This window comes from Eucyclogobius newberryi, unplaced genomic scaffold (genome assembly GCF_026437365.1).
Source record: "Eucyclogobius newberryi isolate DKJ021-1_F unplaced genomic scaffold, fEucNew1.0.hap1 SCAF_17, whole genome shotgun sequence".
Lineage (NCBI taxonomy): Eukaryota > Metazoa > Chordata > Actinopteri > Gobiiformes > Gobiidae > Eucyclogobius > Eucyclogobius newberryi.
Genome location: NW_027315801.1, coordinates 29,332,389 through 29,356,032, shown reverse-complemented (window position 1 = coordinate 29,356,032; position 23,644 = coordinate 29,332,389). Strand labels below are relative to the sequence as shown.

The 23,644-nt window shown below is 40.2% G+C and overlaps 4 protein-coding genes across 5 annotated transcripts; all 4 read left to right on the top strand.

Annotated features, from left to right (window-relative positions):
• The first annotated feature begins 209 nt into the window (after positions 1-209).
• usp21 (ubiquitin specific peptidase 21) lies at positions 210-4,982 on the top strand. 2 transcript variants are annotated; one of them, XM_072449845.1, is made up of 12 exons: positions 210-464; positions 920-1,227; positions 1,739-1,795; positions 1,877-1,994; positions 2,062-2,176; positions 2,250-2,366; positions 2,432-2,496; positions 2,772-2,959; positions 3,144-3,222; positions 3,308-3,424; positions 4,271-4,385; positions 4,475-4,982. In XM_072449845.1, the coding sequence occupies exons 2-12, from the start codon at positions 1,072-1,074 to the stop codon at positions 4,566-4,568; spliced, it is 1,221 nt and encodes a 406-aa protein (XP_072305946.1). In that variant the 5' UTR covers positions 210-464; positions 920-1,071; the 3' UTR covers positions 4,569-4,982. The 2 variants fall into 2 exon arrangements, with proteins under 2 accessions (XP_072305946.1, XP_072305947.1); XM_072449846.1 differs by having other exon boundaries at positions 213-464; positions 3,308-3,415.
• A 259-nt stretch (positions 4,983-5,241) lies between these two features.
• On the top strand, positions 5,242-7,910 carry LOC140363341 (rho-related GTP-binding protein RhoA-C-like). Its single transcript, XM_072449847.1, has 5 exons — positions 5,242-5,299; positions 5,791-5,946; positions 6,101-6,221; positions 6,306-6,436; positions 6,517-7,910. The coding sequence occupies exons 2-5, from the start codon at positions 5,791-5,793 to the stop codon at positions 6,688-6,690; spliced, it is 582 nt and encodes a 193-aa protein (XP_072305948.1). The 5' UTR covers positions 5,242-5,299; the 3' UTR covers positions 6,691-7,910.
• A 722-nt stretch (positions 7,911-8,632) lies between these two features.
• rbm10 (RNA binding motif protein 10) lies at positions 8,633-15,440 on the top strand. The gene is made up of 21 exons (XM_072449839.1): positions 8,633-8,664; positions 8,745-9,117; positions 9,201-9,344; positions 9,752-9,821; positions 10,812-10,885; positions 11,519-11,605; positions 11,695-11,755; positions 11,828-11,989; positions 12,060-12,220; positions 12,301-12,398; positions 12,810-12,897; positions 12,983-13,130; positions 13,220-13,287; positions 13,362-13,434; positions 13,604-13,695; positions 13,780-13,929; positions 14,043-14,210; positions 14,283-14,339; positions 14,421-14,615; positions 14,720-14,758; positions 14,835-15,440. Exons 1-21 carry the CDS (start codon positions 8,648-8,650, stop codon positions 14,892-14,894), a joined length of 2,385 nt encoding a protein of 794 aa, XP_072305940.1. The 5' UTR covers positions 8,633-8,647; the 3' UTR covers positions 14,895-15,440.
• A 4,196-nt stretch (positions 15,441-19,636) lies between these two features.
• lrrc23 (leucine rich repeat containing 23) lies at positions 19,637-22,760 on the top strand. The gene is made up of 7 exons (XM_072450241.1): positions 19,637-19,728; positions 21,517-21,626; positions 21,712-21,836; positions 21,914-22,054; positions 22,125-22,255; positions 22,341-22,477; positions 22,550-22,760. Exons 1-7 carry the CDS (start codon positions 19,657-19,659, stop codon positions 22,758-22,760), a joined length of 927 nt encoding a protein of 308 aa, XP_072306342.1. The 5' UTR covers positions 19,637-19,656.
• Positions 22,761-23,644: the final 884 nt, after the last annotated feature.

Sequence of the window (23,644 nt, the reverse complement as noted above, 5' to 3'; positions counted from 1 at the left end):
CAAAATGTTCATCATAGTCATATATTTCAATCACACAAGCATTTTTTTTGTGTTATATTTTAGTTTTGAACAGCTGTTGTGGAGCTGTGGAACAACTTGTGGAAATATGAATTCATACTGTACATTGTTTTGATATTTTTTTTTTATAATAAACAGATGCTCAAAAAGTCATAGTGAGGCGCTTGTTGAAAAGGTACACGAAGACGAGCCTAAGTATAGATCTCCACAGAGAAAAGATTACACATGATTACCCTGCCCCCCCCCTTTTGCTCTCCCCGTGTCTTTGCCCATCCCGTCCTGACACCGGTGACAGGGCACAACACAGAGGTAGATTTTCAGAGCCGGCCCACAGGACCACACTCTGAAACTGTACACTGGCCCTTATGCATTTTTAACAGCTCAGCAGGTGATGGGAACAGTCCGCCTGGGACAGTTTGTTCAATATAGAGTGACCAAATGATCAGGTGAGTCCGCATCACTCTTTGTTAAAACTAAGTAAGAGGAAAGTTGCTTATTTGGAAGATGTTTTTAACTGAAAATTTATTTGAGTTGAGCCGAGGTGCATTTGAGAGTGCTAGCATGCCTTCAGTTGAGCCTAGCATGTAAGATGAAGACATTCCATGGCAGTTGTATGGTTGTATTGAATTAATACCTGTTGTTGTTATTTTTTTAATATTAGTTCTTAATGTAAACATTGAATAAAATACTACAGCTTAAGCGCATGACTGACGTTTTAGGTCCCAAATACCCTTGTAAAGACCATGTATAAATGGAAGGCTTTATTGCAGTCCATGAAGTATTACTTATAATCACTATACTTGCTAAAAAGTGACTCAATCAGTAATGTTTAGTTCATGTCTAGGTTTACCTTCTTATGAGTTATTTAAAGGTTGAGTTTATTATATGAAAATGTTACAAGGAACTTGATCAGCTAAGTTTAATCAACAACAAAGAAAACCATTTTCCGGAAGAATTTTCCCCACAGCATCCTGATCGTCTGGGATCGTCACCATTCAAGACTACAACTATTATGTTTTTATATGTCTGCCATAGATTTGTAGACTGTAGATTATGCCTGGATCCAGTGGAGTGAATGTAGAGCCTTCTTGTGAGGCCCTGTGTCGGACTTTGGTGTCCCAGAACGGTCTACGGCAGGAGACAGCAGACATATCTCAGTCAGTCCTCTACACTTCACTAATGGGACTACTACTTGTGGCTGACACTGAGGTAAAACTTCACAAGTTCTAACTTTTAAAGGGAAAGATTCATGAGTAGAGCACATCACACGTGTTTCAGCACATGTCAGCACTCTTGGTTTCTAATAGGATTCCTTGGGACTGACCCCTTTTTAGCCTCTCCGTCTATGTTAATGACATAAGACGCTAAATCTGGCAGAGCACTGCTATACACACCCTGAAGGTGGAGCTAATTCAGACTGATAAACAGAAAGGGTCAAACAGAGCATCCCCAATGTTATACAGTTGTAATAATGTATGCATACTTTTCCATACACAAAAACATCATCATTGCTGATTATTGTAATATTTAAACTCTTAAATCTTATGACCTTTTAAATTTAGAATTTGGCATAAGGAGTAATGAGGTCTTCTAAACATGGCATTATCACAGGGTACACTCACTGTCGGCCGGTGGGTGAAAAGAGTATTTAATGTTTCTTTCAGCGACTGCAATAAATACAGTATATACTGTACTTTGACATGTTAACTTTTCTCTCCAGAAACAGCCGCTCACTTTGGGAAGTGGCAGAGTCGGTCTGAGAAATATTGGAAACACTGTGAGTATAAATACAGGGAACCCACTGAACATATATTTTATATGTACCCAATCTAATAATTGTATTATTTTTGAAAATTAGTGCTTCCTTAATGCAATCGTCCAGTGTCTGTCTCACACATATGGACTTCGGGACTACTGTCTCCTCAAGTCCTACAGGCATGAGATGTTTAGCAAAGAAGATGCTAAATTAATGGAAGGTCTGTACCATATACAATATTCCCCACAGTATTTGATCTTTCTCTCACTTTCTGCTCTTTCTTCTAGCTTTCACTAAAGTTCTCTCTGGGCTTTGGGATGTAAACGGTGATGACAGGGCAGTTAATCCAAAACACTTTTATAATGTTTTTAAAGAAGCAGTGCCTTACTTCAGTGGATACAGGTGACATTTAGAGCCTTTTATTATGTGCAGCATGTATATTACAATAGTCTTAATCCCACTATGTTATATTTAGTCAACAAGATGCTCAGGAGTTTCTCAGGTTCCTTCTGGATAAGCTGCACACAGAAATCAACCGTCGGCCATATGTTCGACGAGTTAAAGAGACGGAGCAGAAATATGCCGGATTCAGGTACATGTGGGAAAAATGTATTTTGTACAAAGACCTTCTTAATCATCATTATGTCTTATTCAAAGACTCTCTGAAGAGGCGGCTTCCATGTGGAAAAGGCACTTGGAGAGGGATGACAGCAGGATAGTAGGTGAGATAATATCATTGTCATTCATCAGCTGCCCAACAAAATTGCAGAATGAATAGATTCACTGCCTCAGAGTGAAATGTTCCAAATGTTTGCTTTTGAATTAGTCTACATCTTGGTAATAGGTCTTCCAACATCTCATTCATTCATTCATGCAGACTAGGAACATGACTATTCCATATCTTCCAATATATCCAACTGTTTTGCATATTTTGTCATATGCATCCTTTTCATTTTTGAAGTAACCCTAGCTTTATTTTCCATGTATTTGTTCAAAGACCTGTTTGCGGGACAGCTGCGTAGTTCCCTGCACTGCTCCGTTTGTTCCCACTACTCTAACACGTTTGACGTCTTCTGTGACCTGTCTCTGCCCATTCCCAAGAGGCGCTCCGGAGGTGAAGTGACCCTGAAGGAGTGCCTGGATCTCTTCTCACAAGAGGAGAGACTGGATAAGGAGAACTCCCCAGTAAGTTTACTAAAAATATCATGGGGTTGATATAATGGTTGTGCCTTTGTTATGAGTGTAGAGATGTATCTCGATTCAAATTTGAAAATGCTTTATTCATGATTGTTACTTTTTTTTTTTTTTTACACCATTTCCCAATTTCTGCTTATCCCAATAATGACATGTAAACAATTTTTTTTCCCAGATGTGTGAAAGATGCAACAGACGGACAGACAGTACAAAGAGGTTGTCTATTCAAAGGTTTCCCCAAGTTATTGTAATCCGTATCCTTTGTCTATTTAAAGAACAGCCTTTGAGTCAGCAGTATGTTTAGTGTACCATATGATTCTCCTTAACACAATGGATTAGATTTGAATCGTTTCACAACATCACGGTGGACTATCAGTAAAAGCACAGTGCATGTGTCCTTCCCCCTCACAAACCTGGATCTGGGACCCTATGGACCAGTCGACTCTGGTAACTGCAGTAAGACTTTTCTAGTTCTCATGTATCAACACATTCAAATTATAACAATGTAATAGTAATACAGTAGTTTATATTAATACACTAGTTTGAGACTGTAATAGTAATACAATAGTTGGAGAGTCTTAAATCTTGAATCCGTCACAAAGAGGCAAAGACAAGTGTACAAAAATCTAGTGATGTATCACTTTGCTTGATAATCATACATTTATATGATGCTTATGGCCTCAAATGTTGTCAACAATCTAAATTTGATAAATCTGGGATTCAACCTGTAATTAAAAAAAAAATGTATTTATTCATCTTGGGCGAGTGATTTAATTTACGATGGAACATAACTTGCATACTTGTAGACAGTTGATGAAAAATAATACAAACAGAAAACAAAAATGAATAAAAGGCATGCATGTAATGTGCAAGGTTATGTTTCCATTTGCCCAAAAAGGAGCAGGAAGAAGAAAACTCACCCCCATCTCTCATTAATAACGTAACCGGTAGTTTCCTGTTTACTTTCTTTAAACATTTACATCAGATCATTACACTTGGGGACACCAAGTAACTGAAGTTATTTCTTTGGCATTGATAATAAGATACAACACTGGTAACAGAAAGCACATACCAACCAACAATGGTACGGAAACAACAAGCACAAACTAGCTTTGCAGAATGTATTGAGTATTGAGATGTTATTAAGACACACTCTCTGTATACTGTGACCAGACCTTATGTTTACATTGTATCTTGAATGTATTGATATTTTGGTAGTGTTTGAGGTGTATATCCAGACTGTTCCAAAATTTGACACCATGTTCAGTTTGATTTATGACCAAACTTATTTTTGCCCTTTAGGTCCAATTCTATATAATTTGTATGCAATCTGCAACCATTCTGGCACTGTTAACATGGGCCACTACACAGCTTGTTGTCTTGATGAAAACAAATGGTGTTTCTACAATGATTCCAGGTAAGCTCTGTAATTTTCTTTAATTTGCTGTAAATAGATATAGCAAAGAATAATGCCCTTAAATTGATTTCTCATCCCACCCATTTCAGTGTGACTCAAGTCTCGGAGAACCAGCTGCAAACTAACCAAGCCTATGTATTGTTCTACAAGCGCAGCAACAGTCCCACTGCTATCAAGAAATAGGCCAAAAAGACTGGCTGAAGAAAACAGCCAATCAGAGCCACTGTGCTCCTGTGCTCCTGTGACCATAGAAACAAACTCAGATACCCTCACTGTAATTCCTGAGCTTGAGAAATGTTTAAAAAAAAAATACTGACCTCAACTGAACTGAACTGACAGTGCAGTACTGGAGTCAGTCCCTGTGCTGTGGGTGATAAAATTACAGCAGTGTAACAGGAGAATGGAGATGTACTTGAGTTTTATTTTTGATTTAACATATTTTTGCCTGATGGACTGAACCAAAGTTTTATTTTGAATTTTTCACCCATTGGTGTATTGGAGCATGCTTTATATAGCCTAGGTCTATAAATATAAATATGCTTGAAACTCTAGTAATGTATTATTTTTTTCTGTTTGTATTTTTCCATCTTCTATATAGCCTAGATAGATAAGTATTACTACTATTTTATCGACAGGGTTAAGTGTGTCTGTCTGATGTCTGTTGTTGTTTTTTTTAAATCAAACGTTTTAAAATCTAGTCTGAATTTAAATAAAAATGACATTTTGGTATATACATTTGTGTGGAATTGTTTCTTTTTATTTAACTTTATTAAATTAACCTGGCAATGCTACATGGAAAAACCCTGCTTATTTCACGCCTCTACATATGACGTCATCACGCACACACGTTCCTGGAGGAGGGGCTTGTGTGTCGATCAGGAAGAAGAGAAAGGCGGCGGCGGACATATCAGACGGTAATCATGGAAAAAAAAAAACTTTTAACGCTGTTTAACCTGTATCTTTTTAAAACAAGATTATCATTCAAATGCTGTTTTAGTGTGACGCTCGAGTAATATGATTAACATAATAGCAAATGATTAAAAGTAAAGTTGTTTACTGAAGTAAACCTGCCGGAGAGTAGCTTTGTGGCTAGCTGGTTTGACAGGCCCCGGAGACCACAGCACAGCTATGAGCTCACAAATGTAATGTTTCTGTTTATACCGCATGTGACATTACCCCTGACCCTGCGTCCCCTCATTTTGTCTATAAGAATTTTACGATATTATAATTCTACTCCCATTATAGCCTAAAAATAACATGTCTATTATAGTGTTATTTTCAGTATCTTGCTTGAGCTGGAACGGGGCCAAAGTTAATCTGAATTGTCAATAGTGTTTAATAGTATTGCGTTTCCTTTTGTCTTATTTGTAACAATAACGTCCTCAACATATTCTCTTTGTTCTAGATGGCTGCCATCAGGAAGAAGTTGGTAATAGTTGGAGATGGAGCATGTGGCAAGACCTGTTTGCTTATAGTCTTCAGTAAAGATCAGTTCCCTGAGGTCTACGTGCCCACTGTGTTTGAGAACTATGTGGCAGACATCGAAGTAGATGGGAAACAGGTATCACAATGATTTCACAATCCACATTATTGCAGTTTCTTCACAGCATTACATGTAGGCTTTATGAATGGACAAGTAATCACTGACACCTCATAATCCAGTACTGTCAAGATATCAGTTGATGCTCCTGAAAGGCATTCCTCTGTTTTTCCAGGTGGAGTTAGCTTTGTGGGACACAGCTGGTCAAGAGGACTATGACAGATTGAGACCTCTCTCCTATCCTGACACAGATGTCATTCTGATGTGCTTTTCTGTTGACAGCCCTGACAGTTTAGGTACTACACCTGTTATACTAAAATACATGTTCTAGCTATGTGTTTTCATTTGTAATTAATCATTATAACGCTTCAATTTGTCAGAAAATATTCCAGAAAAGTGGACCCCCGAGGTAAAACATTTCTGTCCAAACGTTCCAATTATTCTTGTGGGAAACAAAAAGGATCTGCGTAATGATGAACACACCAGGCGAGAACTTGCCAAAATGAAACAGGTACTTTTTTCTTAAATTGGGATAATGTGCTGTGGTATTACTGCAATTCTATTTCATCAACGTTTCCCATAATTTCCTAGGAGCCAGTTAAACTGGAAGATGGCAGAGAGATGGCCACCCGCATCGGTGCCCATGGTTACCAGGAGTGTTCCGCCAAAACCAAAGACGGCGTCAGGGAAGTCTTTGAATTGGCAACTAGAGCAGCCCTTGTGTCTAAAAAACGCAACAAGAAGAATGGCTGCAATCTGTTATAAGGAGAGGATGGGACTGCTCTCAAGCACAAACACAAGGACAACCTAAACTAAATGATGTATTGACGAGAACCCTGTCCAATCTCTTATCACCCAGTTAACCTCAGAATGTTCATGCAGGTTTGAAATTATTTAAGCTTATACATCATGGCTTATAATAGATTGATCAATTTTGTGCCAATTTGTGTCTACCAAAACTTGTAGATCTCTGCATCTGTGAGACAAGTTGGTAGTGGGTGATTAGAAGTTGATACAAATACGGGTTTATGTGTGCCATGATGGGAATGAAGAGTAACGGTCCTCACCAGGCCAAGATTTGGGGACCTAAACCGAAAATAAGGGGGATTAATAACTCAATAAGTGTATCTTACACAATGTCGCCTATATGTAGTGCCTTGAGTGCAGTGTCAGAAAGTTAATGTTAGGGACTCATGATTACATGTGGGGTATTTTTTTCACTTCAATGTCTATGAAAGTTATTCGAGTGCTTTCTCCTCGTCATTGGCTTGGCTCCCACGGGTCCATGTTCTGACTCAGGCGCAGTGTCCCATAAGTGGATTGTATGAGATGTTTTTTTCCCATGTTGAAACAATTACATATACTTAAAATAGGCGAGTGGGTGTTGTATGATTGTTTTTTTCTGGTGCAGGTCAGCATGCAGTGAATGTGAGTTGATATCTTTGTGTATATTAACAGATTGTCCATGTTCCATACGCATGGAAAGCCTTTGGCACTGCCTGTGTCCATCCCAAAGTTCCCCATATCGCCTCTGTTTGAGGTCAGAACTGTCATGGCTTTACAGTTTACTCAGTGACGAACATACATTTTACTGAATGGCCAGAGGCACTGTCAGGTTTGATACGTTTTGAGGATCTTTTGAGCATACAAGTGATTTGTTGTGTACATGTGTAAGACCATAAGTGACGTAGTTGATAAGATGAATATTCCTTTTAACAGGCATATCTTATAATTCTGTATTGAATATCTTACTAGGCCTTGTAAGGACCTCTGTGTTTCGAAATCTGCCTTTTATTCTATTTCCATTGTCCCTTTAATAATTGTGTATTTATCACTTTCTATGGTTGATGTTTGTAATCTTAGTATAATTTAATCCTTTTAACAAATCCTGATGTTGACCATTTTTGTGTCTTCTAAATGATTACATGTATCCTTAATAGCCTATTAAACATTGCTAATTAAACTTCAAGCTTTGAGTGTAAGTATACATTATCCTGACTAGTTTTGTGTATGACTAAAATTCAATTGATTGGGGTTTTGTTTGTACTGTGACTTTTCTTCTAGCCTATCTTTTCACTCTTTTTAATGTCCCAAATGATTCAAATTTAATAGACAAGGACATTTTGACAAGCACACTTAAATACACTTTGAAGTCACACTAACTTAAGCGTTTTGAAGTAGCTACGTGTATATTTACAAATACTAACAACACTACCAATGAGACACCGGGATCAAGAAGTGTCCCTGCCCACTCAAATGTCACGCTGTGGCCATTTTAGCCTTTCAGTGGGAAAAGAGGAGGCAGTGTTTTGTTCCGACAGATGAATTGCAGCGGCGAGTGTCGACATTTGCACATGTGAGATGCAACAGTGGTAAGTGGTCCCGGATCTGTGTGTTTTGTTTACAGCTACATCTGCAGACGGCCGAGCGCGGAGACGAGCTAGCCTCAGTTAGCTTCCATGCTAACGATGCTATTTTACTGCGACAAATAAAACAGTTAGCTTGAGGTGGATGAGCTGTCTCTTTGTCTACTTTGGCATTAATTATAGATAAGACGCCGGGTGTTAATGATCACATGTTGTTATTCAAATCAAATCCGTTCTGCAACTTTGCCGTGTTTACGCTTGTACTTGTGTCATTACTTGTTCACGTGTAGTATGTGGTGCTGTGTGTGGTTACAGAGTCATTACAGAGACACATGGCGCAGACCTAGGGCCACGACATGGACTCTGAGAGAAGGTAATGAAGCCGTGTATAATGTCCAAAGACCCCCAGGCTCCAGGGTCCCTCCAGGAGCCTCACCGTGTGTCTTTGTCCAGAGGAGGGCGTGGTGACCGGGCAGGGCGCTACAATCATGCGCCCAAGAGTCACAACTTGCAAGACCAGGACTACAGAGGACAAGGGGACGGAGAGCTGGGCTTCGACAACACGGCTGTGGAAGTCAGATCTTTGAGCTTTGAACGGCAAAGACCTTCTGCGGATTTGGGCACCTTTGCACAAGGTTGTTTCCCGAATATGAGACCGTTTCATCCGTGCGTTTCAATACAACGAGATGGGGAAAGTTCACAAATGACGTCTGAGCATCCTTGTTTTGGCTTTGAGGATGAACTCTTGGGCCATGGACACAAGCCTTATAGTGCAGCAAGACAATGTGGGGGGGACGGGTTCCCTGTCAGAGGTGAAAAGAGGAAGGTTAGACATATTCCTCATGTATACAAAAGCAAAAAAAAAAAAAGTGATTATCATCAAACTAAAGATTGTAACATAATTTGCAGAGTGTTCCGGATGATCTAGATGAGTATTGCACTTCCTTGGAGGAAACGAGGGACCAGGACTATCGCACAGACTTCGACTACAATCAGAAACCTAGCCACATCGTAATGCTTCGTATGCTCCCACCCAATGCGACCACCATAGAGGTAACTGTGGTCAATGTACAGCAGGGGTGTCCAAACTTTTTTCTCGAGAGGCGCATTTTGAAACTTATAGGAAGCAGAGAGCCACAAACAACCCAAAAATTGAGTAAACCATTCAAAATTTGGCATTTGACATAATTTCAATGAGCCTCGACACCTTTTAATAAGAATTTGAATATTACTATTAGGTTTGTATAACATAGAAATGTTTGAATTGTTTTTATTTTACAGTAAAAGTACCACTTTTTGTTGTTTGGGCTAATTTAGCAGGGAGCCAGAGGGCCAACAAAAATTGGTCCGCAGTTTGGACACCCCTGAATTGTAGAGGGTCCTTTCATAGTACAATTTATTTTTAAAAGGTAATTCTCTTAATATTGAAAAAGGCGCATGATATTTATGTTTATTCATAGATCCGAGCACAGCTGGAGGAACAGGGGATTCAGCCAAAAGAGGTCCGCCTCATGAGGAACAAGACATCAGGTGAGACTGGTCCTACTCCCCTTTCGCATGTATTGATAATACATGGAGTCATAATGTGTTATTTATATTATATTATATTATACGTTTTATACAGTATGATAATGGTTGATAATGCTCTCCATAGTCAACGTACAATTAACAATTGTGACTTGACTACACGTGACCATATTTTTAACAAAATGCTGTTTTTATCCAGGATAAGGCATACCAGCAGTACCCAGAATTGTACATTGTGTCTGTTACCAGTGATAATCATTAATACTAGACCGCAGGCCCACAAGCCTCTGGAAAGTTGCCCATTGCTTTTTAATTGAAACAAAAAAATGAAATGGCTTCAAAAGTTGTAAGGGTTATTAGCATTTAAGGTTATATATTATTGTGTGCTTCATTCAAAGTCAATTCCCCCTGGCTCAGACTGCACACAGAGCAACTGCGGTGCAGAGTCTGCAATAGTTCCAATGCATTCAAAGTATTGAGAGAAGCTCAGACCGCCCTCGGAGATCTGTGGAGGAGGAGGCGAAGGTGCCACGGTGCCCCAGATGAATTCCATCGGAAGTCTATTTTCCCCAGACCAGGCCCTCTGCTGGCTTTTTATCGCATGAATATGTGGTCTCGTCTCTGAATATGTCTCGTTGCGAGATACAGCTCCGCTCTCTTCTTGTGAGTTGCACTCAAGAATACTAGTCCAACACAGCAGTGGCATTTGCACCGCGTGCAGTCTGAGTGAGGCTTTAACGGGCCCACACTGAAACTGGAGTGAGGTTTCTTTTTCTCCCCCATTCCATGACCCTGTTTAGATTCATGGCATTACATCCTCAGACTCTTCTCAGTTGGAGGTAATTTCATATTCATAAAAGTAGCAGAGGATGCGATGCTATGTTTGAGTGCTGACACAGGGTCATGATCCCAGGCTGTACCAGAGGCACTAACTGCACTGCGTTGTTGTTATGTTGTTGTCATTTGGTGACCATGGCGCTGGGCGGTGTCCAGGTCAGAGCCGAGGATTCGCCTTCGTCGAGTTTAATCTCATACAGGAGGCCACCCGCTGGATGGAGACCAACCAGGTCACTCTCATACTCAGACACTCACATATAGTAACCCTAACCTTTGAGATACACTGGTGAGAACCAAGGCAGAACACTTCTCTCACAAGTGAGGTAGGTAGCACAATCTAGTCGTTTGATAGAGATCATGTGTCATTGATTGACTTCTAGTCCAAACTGACACTATAAACTCCTCATCAAAGTTAAATAACAAAATTCATATTTATTTTTGGAAGTTTATTTTAATTGTCACTACTTTACGTTCTCTGGCGACTTGAAGAGCTAAGACTGATAGGACAATGTTCTTTTATAAATCTTCAATATATTTGCATCACCAGTACATTTCTTTTAGGAATTTATGACCCTCGTCGTGAAATGATAAATGGATTCTTTCTAAAAGGAGGTCTGACACACCTTTAAATAAGTTGTTGTTCTTTACAATAAATAAACACATAATTACAGTGTGAAGGAAGCTGAAAGCTGAAGGAAGAAGTTCTATTGTTTGTTGTTTCCTCATTTTGTCGACTTCACACGTGCCATGCGCTATTCCTTCTTTCTCTGTCATCTTTCTGAGATGAGGTCTCTCTCGCCTGTTCAGTTGTATTGAAACACATAATACATTTGATTCTTTTCCTCTGTTGCTTTTTCTTGCAGGGGGTGCTGTTGATACTGGGCCAGAGAGTGTCCATGCACTACAGCGATCCAAAGCCACGTGCCAATGAAGACTGGCTTTGCAACAAGGTTCTGTCTATTGTATAAAGTTTTCTAATCCCAATAATTATGTAAATAATGTTTATTCAGGACATTTATATTTGTACTTAATTTTACAGTGTGGTGTGCAAAATTTTAAACGGAGGGAGAAGTGCTTCAAATGTTGTGCTCCTAAAACAGGTTTTTAATAAGTGTCTCTGTTTTATTTTCTAATTCGATGCTTCAAAATAACAGCTGGTCACATTGTTGCAGAGGCGGAGCTGAAGCTGCCCCAGTTACAGCAGAACATGGTTGTTGGACTGCAAACTGACAGGGTCCAAGCATTGCTGCCCTTGCCTGTGCATTACCAGACCTCAGACCTTTCTGTTGCTCAAGGGCAAGCCACACAACATCAGACGGATACTGCCAATGATAGTAAGAAAGGAATGTGTTCTCAAGTTCATGTATTTTATTGTTTCTTAACAATCATTCTGTGTTTCCCCAGCTCTGATCCTCCGAAACCTTGGACCCCATACTTCAGTTGATGCAATCTTGTCAGCGTTATCTCCTTTTGCAACTCTTTCACCTTCTAATGTGCGTTTGATCAAGGATAAGCACACCAATCTCAACAGAGGTTTTGCCTTCCTTCAGCTGTCAACTATAGTGGTAGGAATTATTTGACTTAGAACAGGATATTGGGCATGTTTCTGTGAAAACATGGTGTAAATGTGTATATATCTTTTTAGGAGGCTTCACAGTTACTTCAGATTTTACAGACCCTGCGAACATCTCTTTCTATTGATGGCAAGGCCATTGTGGTGGAGTTTGCCAAAGGATCCAAACGGTAAAGAATACATTCCATAACATTTTAATTAGTATCAATGCACATTTATATTGGTAGCTTGGCATAAAATTAATCAAGCAGATTACATTTCATTGTTTAAATTGAATTTAATTGTTATAGTTGTTTGATGCCCTTTTTATACATGTCAAAATAATAAAATTCTGCTTCTGTGTGGAGTTAGCATGTGCCTGGGTTGGTTTCCTATGTGCACTGTTGTTTCCCCCATCCACCTATAACATGCAAAATAGGCTAGTAATCAATGGTTTGTCAATGGTTTGGTCAAGACAACCTTTGCTTAACTTTATATTTAGAGATGCCCCCCCCCCATCTGACATAGTACCCTTGGCCTTGTGGCAGTGAGTACACTTTAGTGTTGGCCTGTAGTTTACACATGACCTTTTTGTGTTTTAGTGATGTTTTTGTCATGGATGGCAGCAAAGTGAGTGCTGCGACTGTGGCCAGTACAGCCATAGCTGCTGCTCAGTGGGCTGTGACACAAGTACGCTTAGTTTGAAATCGACATGATACATGATTTTGTTTAATTATTTGGTTAACATGATGATGCATGTGGGAAATATTTTCAGAGTGCTCAAAATGCTCCTGGTGGCACTTCAAGTGGGCCGGTGTTTCAACAGGCTGCAGCAGTGACATATAACCAGGAAGCATTCTCTGGTTCTGAAAGCATTACTGGGTTTACAGCCCCTCCAACCAAAACACCAGACTACACAGTTGGTAATGCAGTATGTTATAAATGTGCACAACTGTTTGTTTTTTATTATTATTAATACTATATTGTTGTTTATTATTTTGTGAACGCTTAGATGCTGTGACGCCAGAGGGAGCTGTACACCAGGGCGCTTCCATCTCCTCCACCACACCAACCACCCAGGTTTTGTCTGAACCCAACTGAACTGTTCCATTCTGTAATTTGTAATGACTTTATTTACTTCCAATTGTTTGCAGGTTGAGAACGTGGGAACAACTGTTTCAAGTCAGCCAGCCATTCCAGGGACTGAACATGAGCTTAAACAATACCGTAAGGATCACTCGCTTTAATGTTCAAATCACCACTAACCTGTACTTAACATCATGTACAAGTTGGTACTTAAAGTTGGGAGAAGAATGCTTATAACTTTATGAAACAAATATTTTGTACAGTTATGACCGTAACCATTTCTGATCATATGCTGTATTATGCAAAACAGCTGTCCCAAACATGTCAACCTACCAGTATGACGAGAGCTCAGGGTACTATTATGACCCTCTCACAGGACTATACTATGATTCAAATTCACAGGTAAATATGCTTAAAATCATCCATATTTGTTTATACAATCTTTTTCTGACATTTCTAACGTTTGACATTTTATATATTTTTTAGTATTACTACAATCCTCACACTCAGCAGTATATGTACTGGGATGGAGAAAAGCATTCATACATTCCTGCAGATGGCCAGTCCAACATGGGCAATGTTAACACTGAGTCAAAGGACAAAAAGGAAAAGAATAAGAGTAAAACTGCACAACAGGTAGTCTATGCACACAAGTTGTTCATTGTAAAGGTTTTTTTTTTCTTCACCTTTGTATGAAACAAAATGTGCCCCATTGGTGATTTAAATTTGCATGTGTATGTTTTTGTTAGATTGCTAAAGACATGGAACGCTGGGCTAAAAGTCTGAACAGACACAAGGAGAACATGCGCTCTTCTTCTGGCTCTCCAGCGCTGGGCCCGGGGCAGACGAGAGGCTGTTTAGAAGACTTCAAGGAATCTGCAAGTGCTGATGCTGGATATGCTGTTCTGGAGAAAAAGGTACACATCAGAATTGTTTGCATTTAGTATTGGTTCTGCAATTAAAATGAACTTTTTCTATCATTCCTGCAGGGAGCACTTTTAGAACGGCCTCAGATAAATCTGGACCAGATGAGACAAACAACCGTGGTAAGGACTCATTCATGTAAATTAGTTATAGTTATATTTTAGTTATAGTTATATAATTAGTTTATCTTTTTTTTTTTTCAGATTTTACCAATTCAACAGCTCGGTCTAGTGCCAGCGTACGATGGAGAGGCTGAGAGTGATGAAGAAGAAGGATCCAAAGATGAACAAGACGGTAGAATGACTGACTGGTCGAAATTGGCATGTTTACTTTGCCGGCGGCAGTTTCCAAGCAAAGAGGCCCTCATCAGGCACCAGCAGCTCTCTGAACTCCACAAGGTAAGGTTTTTTTTTTTTGGAAGTTAGTGGTGCATTTGCCCTCTGCCTATCGGAAATAAAACTATGGTAAAAGATTAAATGTATATTTTTTTCATTATTTTCAGCAAAACCTGGAACAAATAGAGTTAATGTCCGGCAAAGAAGTAAGGCAGTTTTCTCCTGTAGAATTTGTTAACCCTGTTTCTCCACTTGTTTGATGTTACTCTTAATGTTTTGTAGAAATTAACAGATGGATTCCAACCCTCTGACTTGAAGAAGAGAACGATTATATCGACGTAATTGTTCATTGTTGAAGGGGTCAGGAGCCCATTCTTGTGCCAGAGAAGTGTAATGGATTGAAAAAAAAAGGCATGTCGTGGACAATATGCAAGTGGCTTAATTCCCACCACTTTTCTTGCACAGGACTTTGCAGTTTTAATCAAATGAACAGATATTACTGTAACATGTATAGATACAATTTACCTCAGTAAGTTTAGATTGCTTGAACATTTCTTGCGGCAGTGTGGAAATGTTACACCATTTTGCACATTGTTTTCTTCCTCTAATGCTTCTTTTTTCTGTGTCATTTTATCTCAACTTTTAATTAAACATTAATTTAATAGTTTGTTCCTATGCACAGTTGATTTTATGTAATGAAATGTCCATTCATTCAGTGAATGATGTGAATTGTGTAAAAACTACACAACAAATTTGTAATAGGGCCTGTGAGGAAAGTAGAATAGTAGCATAGACTGACTATAATGTTGCTTCAATATGCTTTATTTGTGTGTGCATTGATACAGAAATAAAGTTGATACAATAAAAGCTAATTATTTAGGCCATTTACATTTGACTGTTGTGGATTTTCTCTGGGGTTCTCTATCATGTAATAAAATGCACTAAAATTGCAAGTTTCTTTAAACAGACTGTTGTCCGGGTGCCTTTACGCAATTGATTTTCTGAAAAGAGACACGCACTTCCAAAGCCTAAGTGGTGTGCAAGACCATCAAAGTAACAACAAAGCTCCCACATTTATTTTTACGTGCACTACACGTGCAGTGGAATAAATGTGGGTGCTAATTTAGCTGTGCAGACTGTGTATTTACACAATCACATCAAAAATCATGAAATCCAAATCAAGAATTATTAATATACTAGCTTTTAGGATTGTACATATTTGCTATATTCCAATCCCTGTGTTAAGTTTTATTTATACAAAACAAAACTGAAATAATATGGTATTATTGCTGGTATTATGAATCAATTAATTTAATCAATTATGAATACATTTTACTTTTTGTTTTTGTTTTCAATTCCCGAGTCCGTCCCTTCCATGTTCCACCACAGTCAGCAACTTGTCTGGTGTTAATTTTGTGCTGTGTTTGTCTTCAACCAAACTTGTGCATTTAAAAGGCCTATAATTATTTGAATAGCATCTTTTACCAACACAGTCTCCAAAGTGCTGCACAGAGTTCTAAACAAACATAAAATGATAATATGTAAAAAATAAATAAATGCATACAAACCAAATAAAACAACATAAAATATATAAAATAATAAAATACAGTCAGAGGATCACACAATTCTCATGCCGGGTTAAATGCCAGTGAATAAAAGTGCGTTTTTAATCTATTACAAAATCATTCTTGAGAACGAAGAGGTCTGAGCCAGCCAACCCATGCTTGGAGAGGCATCTGGCTGCAAACCTTAGTCCTGAGTCCCTGAACTTAACCAGGAGGACCTCTACCATTGCACTCATGAACACTTCTTAGTACCGATCACTATAATTTAATTTACCTTACCTGATTCTGATTCTAATCCTGATTCTGATAATCCACAATGATGCAGATTCGGTCTTGGAACTGTAATCTAAACAATTGCCCTCTAGGCCCAAAATGTCCAAACGTCGTGGGTACATAAAGGCACACATCACACAAGGTTACGTTTAAAGGTAAGGTAGTTATTTATAGTTTTCAGAGTTGTTGTCTTTTTGTTTTTTATTACTATTTTAAAATTTTATTCTTGCAGACAAGATTTGTTGCTGTAATTTAACATGCAGAAGCTCTGGCCGTTATCACAATCAGAAATGGTTTATTGCCATTGTCAATGAACAGAATTCACAAACAGGAACTTGCTTTGGTGATTCAGTGTAACATAAAATGTTGATGATAAAACAACCTATATAAGTCAAAATTAAAAACAATTCAAATCTATTGGATAACAAAAATAAGCTTACTGTGTACACAAATTTACAGTTGAATTTACATATGTAGTGCAGAAAGTGAACAGTGCAGTGCGTAAATGATTAAATTATGGATAAAGTGACAGTGTTTAAGAAGTGTTCATGAGTCCAACAGCAGAGGGAAAGAAACTGTTCTTGTCGCGGGTGATCCGACCTGTTCGTCCTGGAGATGTGCAGGTCCTGCAGAGATGGAAGTCTGCAGCCGATCACCCTCTCAGCAGAGCGCACAATGCGTTGTAGTCTCTGTTTGTCCCTGGCTGTGGCTCCAGCGTACCACACGTTGATGGAGGAGATGGACTCAATGATGGCCGTGTAGAACTGCACCATCATCTCCGCTGGCAGCTTGGCTTTCCTCAACTGAAGTACATTCTCTGCTTGGCCTTCTTGATGAGGGAGCTGATGCTGAGCTCCCACTTGAGGTCCTGGGTGATGGTGGTGCAGAGAAAGCGGAAGGGGTCTACGGTGGTGATGGGGGAGTCTGTGATAGTGAGGGGGGCTGTGACTTTCCTGAAGTCCACGATCATCACCACTGTCTTCTGGGCGTTGAACTCCAGGTTGTTACCGCTGCACCAGGACACCAGCCGGTCCACCTTCTGTAGACAGTCTCATCCATGTCCGAGATGAGCCCGATGAGGGTGGTGTCGTCCGCAAACTTTATCAGTTTTACGGAGTTGTGGCTGGAGGTGCAGCAGTTTTTGTACAGGGAGAAGAGCAGAGGAGAAAGTACACTGCCCTGTGGAGATCCTGTGCTGATAGCCCGAGTGTCTGAAACATTCTTCCCTAGCTGCAGGCACTACCTCTGATCCATCAGGAAGTCAGTGCTCCACCTGCAGGTGCAGTCAGGCACGTTGAGCAGGGAGAGCTTGTCCAGGAGCAGAGCAGCGAGGGCGGTGTTGAATGCAGAGCTGAAGTACACAAACAGGATCCTGACGTAGATTCCCAGGGAGTCCAGATGCTGCAAGATGGCGTCGTCTACAGACCTGTTGGCTCTGTAGGTGAACTGCAGGGGTCCAGCAGGGGGACTCCCTCATCCTCACCAGTGCCTCCCCCCTCATCCTCAACTGTGCCTCCTCCCTCATCCTGACCAGTGCCTCCTTCCTCATCCTCACCAGTGCCTCCTCTCTCATCCTCTTCACCTGTGCTTCCTCCCTCATCCTCACCTGTGCCTTTTCCCTCATCCTCACCAGTGCCTCCTCCCTCATCCTCACCTGTGCCTCCTCCCTCATCCTCACCTGTGCCTCCTCCCTCATCCTCACCTGTGCCTCCTCCCTCGTCCTCACCAGTGCCTCCTCTCTCATCCTCACCAGTGCCTCCTCTCTCATCCTCCTCACTTGTACCTCATCCCCCATCCTCACCAGTACCTCCTCCCTCGTCCTCCTCACCTGTGCCTCCTCCCTCGTCCTCCTCACCTGTGCCTCCTCCCTCATCCTCGCCAGTACCTCCTCCCTCGTCCTCCTCACCTGTGCCTCCTCCCTCGTCCTCCTCACCTGTGCTTCTTCCCTCATCCTCACCAGTACCTCCTCCCTCGTCCTCCTCACCTGTGCCTCCTCCCTCGTTCTCCTCACCTGTGCCTCCTCCCTCGTCCTCCTCACCTGTGCCTTTTCCCTCATCCTCACCAGTGCCTCCTCCCTCATCCTCACCAGTGCCTCCTCCCTCATCCTCACCAGTGCCTCCTCCCTCGTCCTCCTCACCTGTGCCTTCTCCCTCATCCTCACCAGTGCCTCCTCCCTCATCCTCTCCATTACCTCCTCCCTCGTCCTCACCTGTGCCTCTTCCCTCATCCTCACCAGTGCCTCCTCCCTCATCCTCTCCATTGCCTCCTCCCTCGTCCTCACCTGTGCCTCCTCCCTCATCCTCTCCATTGCCTCTTCCCTCGTCCTCACCTGTGCCTCTTCCCTCATCCTCACCTGTGCCTCCTAACTATATGGTTTTCTGTGGATGTATGTGAATGAGTGTAGTAATGTAAGAATGACATGGTTTCATCTTTCTGTCAATTTCTGTCAAGTTTTTCAATATTGTATTCTTATTATGATGTTTTTTTGTTTTAAATTGTGGAGCCAAAACCAAACAAATCAAGAGATAGTTCAACATTTGTGCATCAGAAGTTTGGCAAATGTTAAATAAATATCTGCGGTAACAAAGTCCCAGCCTTCATCTGAAATTATGACGTGAACGCAACCCATATTTTAACTAAGCATTTCTTTTAAACAATTTTCACCATCTGGTATCAATATGTCTACAAGCTGCCAGTCTTTCATTCAGTTTGAATGTTTTCTGATTGTGTTTGGACAGATATTTTTCATTAACCTCTTATAGGAATAATTCTCAAAACTAAAACGCCATTTAATAAAATAGTAATAATAAATAAATACACATTTACTTATATTGCCTTTGAGGTGTAGTTACTTTGAAGTGCTGTGAGCAATGTATTGGTTTACTTTCATATATACTTTCACAATTTAAAGCAAATACATCTATGATATTTGCTTTAAAGTGTGTTTACTTTGAAGTGCTTCCGCTTTGTTGTTGTTGTTGTTTTATGGCAGTTGGCATCCGAGTGTTGCATTACGGCCAGACTTTATTCCTTAGACTTTGTCGTAGTCCTTAAAGTTCTTCTTCCAGTGCTTCCGCGTGAGCTGTGTTTTTCTGGACCTGTCCGTGGTTAAAGTCTGCGGGGTGGAGTCTAAAGGATAAAGTCTAAAGAATAGGTCATGTAACCCTTGGATACCAGCCGCCATAAAACACCATAGAAGAAGAAGAAACTGGATTCAGTTCTGCAGCCGGACACTTGCAGGTTTGTGCAGGTCTTTCTGTGCAAACATGTCAGATGTGGAGGACACAAATGTGTCCGGTGAAGAGGATGGGCAAGAGAAGAGTGGAGAGAGAAGCGAGGTACAATGCATTACACACTCACTCAATTTGTTCTTGGAGTTCTTTAATATAATTATTTTCTGTTTTAACCGTTTTTTGGCACGCTTCACAGGTCGCATTACTTGTCATTTAAAAAAAGTTCGTTTAATAGATATTGTTTGTGGCATTGCTCTTGGTATTCTTCGGTCTTTTTCCGTGGTCAAATTTGCTATTTTTTTCTATCTCTTAGAGAGGCGAAATGTTGGTGCGTTGTGACAACGTCGTCATGGCAACTGTACAGTATGTGGCCATGCGTTACTTTTTTCACCGAAGGCCGCATTTTGAAACTTACGGAGCAACAAACAACCCGACACTGTCCAATGTGTCGATGACAAAGTGAATCTTTTGAAATTTTGAATTTGACATTGTTTCAATGAGCCTCCTCACCTTTGAAGACTTGGAACACTATTAGGTTGATATCACAACAATAGGCTTGAATTTTTCCAATTTTACTGTAAAAAGTACTATTTTGACCAATTTAGTAGGAAGCTGGAGGGCCAACAAATTGGTCTGAGGGCCGCATTTGGCCCCCGGCGGGCTGCAGTTTGGACATGCTTGCATTACGCACTCGCAATGACTTCCTCATAAGTTATTTGTTCTTTTCTTCTGTATCTATCTCTGTATCTACCTGCGTTGCATCAATGAAATTTCCCCATGTGGGACAATAAAGGATTATCTTATCTTATCTTATTAGCCTGTACATTATTGTACATTAGTCTATTAGTGCCTTAAAAATCCTTAAAATCTTAAAGTGCATATGATATGTTCCTTCGAATTAGTACATTGTTTGGTTTCATAGAACCTGTGGTAAATATCACAGTTTGCCAACTTGGGTCCTATTTGGGAAGTGCAGTATGGGCCCCATGTGGGATGTATCGGGGTATGTGCGCATGGGTTTTAAGTGGGTAAAATGGATGTGGGCCCCACTTGAGTTTGAACTTGGACCCCACTGTAGTAGTGCATAAATATTAGCTTGTCCTGGATTGCCAAATGGGGCCCACATAAACCCTACTTAGATTTAATGTGGGCCCTATATGGCCAAGCCCATGTAGGGCCTACATGGACCCCATGGACATACCCACTTAAGGGCCATTTTTGAAGCCCATATAGACCCTATATAAGCCCATATAGGGGCCCACTATGTGATGTTGGCTGGGTACAGCCAAATCCTTACATTTATGTAATTTGTATGAATTTTGGCCCTTGTTTTAGGTTAACCCTGCAACTAGCATTACCCTGCCTAAGGCCCAAAGTCACTGTAGTAGGCTCTGTTCACCTGCGACACCTAACCACAGATCCATTAAAAAACAGGAATACGTTGTAGAATATGAATGAATGAATGAATGAATGAATGGTTGCATAGGTAAAGGTTGCAAAATGACATATAGCACATCGTCACGTTATCCCGGCGGACATCCTGAGATTTTTATAAGAGATCTTCTACTGAGAGTGTTTTTCAAACTTCCTATAAGTTATTTGTTCTTTTCTTCTGTATCTACCTCTGTATCTACCTGCGTTGCATCAATGGAATTTCCCCATGTGGGACAATAAAGGATTATCTTATCTTATCTTATCTGCTACACAACCATGAGTTACAATTATAAACATCACCACATTGACAAACTAATACAAATACAATCACTGTTTTAGTCAAATGTGTTGTCTGTATTTTAACTGTATTAATGTATTTTAATTCATTATTATCATTCATTATTTTTATTTTTGTTAGTGTAAAGAAATATGTTTTCACTTGTACTTTTACATCAATAGGAGCTGGTTCAGTCTTTAACCCAAACGCATATAGAGGAGGGCCTTTCATTATTAGGCAAAACTGGAAATGGATTAGGTCATGCTTTTATAAAACTGGACCTAAAAGAAAGGTATGCCTATTGTATGGAAAACCTCTGTGGTAATGTCATGGTTCCTTTGTTGCACAGTTTCACAAGAATGTTTTATTTTCTGCAGGGGTCTGAGTGACATCTCTGCAATCAGCAAATTTATTCACATACGCTTCCTGGATTTGTCAAACAACCATCTCAGTGACTTTTCTCCTGTGGCATCTCTGACACAACTGCTTTGGCTCAAGGCAGGTATTCAGTTATGCCGTTAAGTCTGTTCTTTTTCTGTCATCACGGGTCACCAGACATTCTCTTTGCTTTGTAGGTAGAGAGTAATGAAATACAGTCTTTCAGGACCCAGCCTTTTAGTCAACTCACATACCTCCAGTGGCTCAATGTGGCGGCAAACTTACTGACAGACACGAAGGACCTGGTTGGGCCCTCTTCTTTAGAGACCCTCAATCTCATAGGTCAGTGCAGTTGTTTCATATTTACATATATCATGCCGTGTGTGACTTCATGTGCGATTATGTCTTGAAGGTAACGCAATTGAAAAGCTGTCATGTCTTGAAAGTGCACGTTTTCCCAATCTGGCGACACTAGAGCTGAGAGGAAACCGGCTGGACACAATTGAAGGAATTCATTTGAAAAACTTGCGTCACCTATACCTGGTAAAGGCCTAAATACTTCATTGTATAATACCTCAACTTTTGGTGGAAATGTATTAATATTCTGCTCCGTTCATCTCTTGTCAAGGGCCAAAATGTTATTACGCGTTTGGTAGGATTGGAGAAGTTAGAGCGACTTAAAACTCTGCACTTGAGAGAAAACCAATTACAAACTTTGGACGGGATTAACTCTAACATGAGATGTCTTCAGTACCTCAATGTCAGGTAGGTTAAAAATAAATAAAAAATAACACTAATGATATAATTTTCTTTCTTGAATCCTTTTTGTTTTTGTAGAGGCAACAATATTGCAGAGGAGCGTGCCATTCAGAGCCTGAAGCATGTCTCAAAAACCCTACAAATATTAATTATTTCAGAAAACCCTCTAGCGGAATCCTCAGATTACCGTATAAATATAGTCATGATCTGTCCAACGTTGGAGAGGCTTGATAAAGATCCTGTTACATTCGACGAAAGGCTTGAAGCCAAAGATAATTTAAAGGTATAAACCATAGGTCTTTTTGTACGTCGGTACAATTAAGATGACTTCTCCTGAGGTGTTTGTTCTAATGCAATACTGTACTTTCAGGAACTTGAGGAAGCGGTTGAGCCATGAGCAGTTGTGTAGCCTGTGTGAAATGAGGAAGTGTCTGAAATATTTTCTCTGAAGTTGGATTTTCAATTTTTGTTACTACAACCGAAATCTTGACACATAAGCTGGTGTTTGTTTACAATAAAGTACCAAAAAAACATTCCTTCATTGGGTTAATTAATTCCTTTCAACATTAGACAATTCAAAGCTTTGCTAACACATAAATGCTATTAAGCTCATAAGCAAAGGATTGTTTTAACTTGAGTTGTCATTACAACTCAAGTAATGAACTTTATTACATTAATGACTCGTGTAGCCTCATATTTAAAACATATTTCCTCTCCAATCACACTCTTGTATTTCCCTGAGTAAGGATGAGAAAGCAAAACGCCTGCCTCTTCCATGGACCTGGCTTCCTCCCATCACTGTTGTTAAAGGGCCCGTGACAACAGCTAACAGATAATATAATATATCCATGCAACAGCCCCAGGGCCGGATTTTCTTATGCATCAGTTTATACTTTACATCCGATCACAACAGGTCATTAGAGCTGCTCTCGCCACTCGCGCGACCGTGTTTGTTGTTGTTGTTGTTGTTGTTTTATGGCGGTTGGCATCCAAGTGTTGCATTACCGCCAGACTTTATTCCTCAGACTTTGTCGTAGTCCTCAGATCGCGATCGCCCCGACACTGCATTCTCTTCGACTTTATTCTCTTCGACTTTATTCTCTTCGACTTTATTCTTTAGACTTTATTCTTTAGGCTGTATTCTTTAGCTAAGACCCGTCGCATTCCATTCCA

Coding starts and splice junctions, on each gene's coding strand:
- usp21 (XM_072449845.1), top strand. CDS start 1,072: ATGCCTGGATCCAGTGGAGTGAATGTAGAGCCTTCTTGTGAGGCCCTG. Junction 1,228..1,738: donor TACTTGTGGCTGACACTGAG/GTAAAACTTCAC, acceptor TTTTCTCTCCAG/AAACAGCCGCTCACTTTGGG. Junction 3,425..4,270: donor AGTCGACTCTGGTAACTGCA/GTAAGACTTTTC, acceptor TTTGCCCTTTAG/GTCCAATTCTATATAATTTG.
- LOC140363341 (XM_072449847.1), top strand. CDS start 5,791: ATGGCTGCCATCAGGAAGAAGTTGGTAATAGTTGGAGATGGAGCATGT. Junction 5,947..6,100: donor TCGAAGTAGATGGGAAACAG/GTATCACAATGA, acceptor CTGTTTTTCCAG/GTGGAGTTAGCTTTGTGGGA. Junction 6,437..6,516: donor AACTTGCCAAAATGAAACAG/GTACTTTTTTCT, acceptor ATAATTTCCTAG/GAGCCAGTTAAACTGGAAGA.
- rbm10 (XM_072449839.1), top strand. Junction 11,606..11,694: donor AAGACTGGCTTTGCAACAAG/GTTCTGTCTATT, acceptor TTAATTTTACAG/TGTGGTGTGCAAAATTTTAA. Junction 13,288..13,361: donor CCACCACACCAACCACCCAG/GTTTTGTCTGAA, acceptor AATTGTTTGCAG/GTTGAGAACGTGGGAACAAC.
- lrrc23 (XM_072450241.1), top strand. CDS start 19,657: ATGTCAGATGTGGAGGACACAAATGTGTCCGGTGAAGAGGATGGGCAA. Junction 22,055..22,124: donor AGAGACCCTCAATCTCATAG/GTCAGTGCAGTT, acceptor TATGTCTTGAAG/GTAACGCAATTGAAAAGCTG. Junction 22,478..22,549: donor CTTCAGTACCTCAATGTCAG/GTAGGTTAAAAA, acceptor TTGTTTTTGTAG/AGGCAACAATATTGCAGAGG.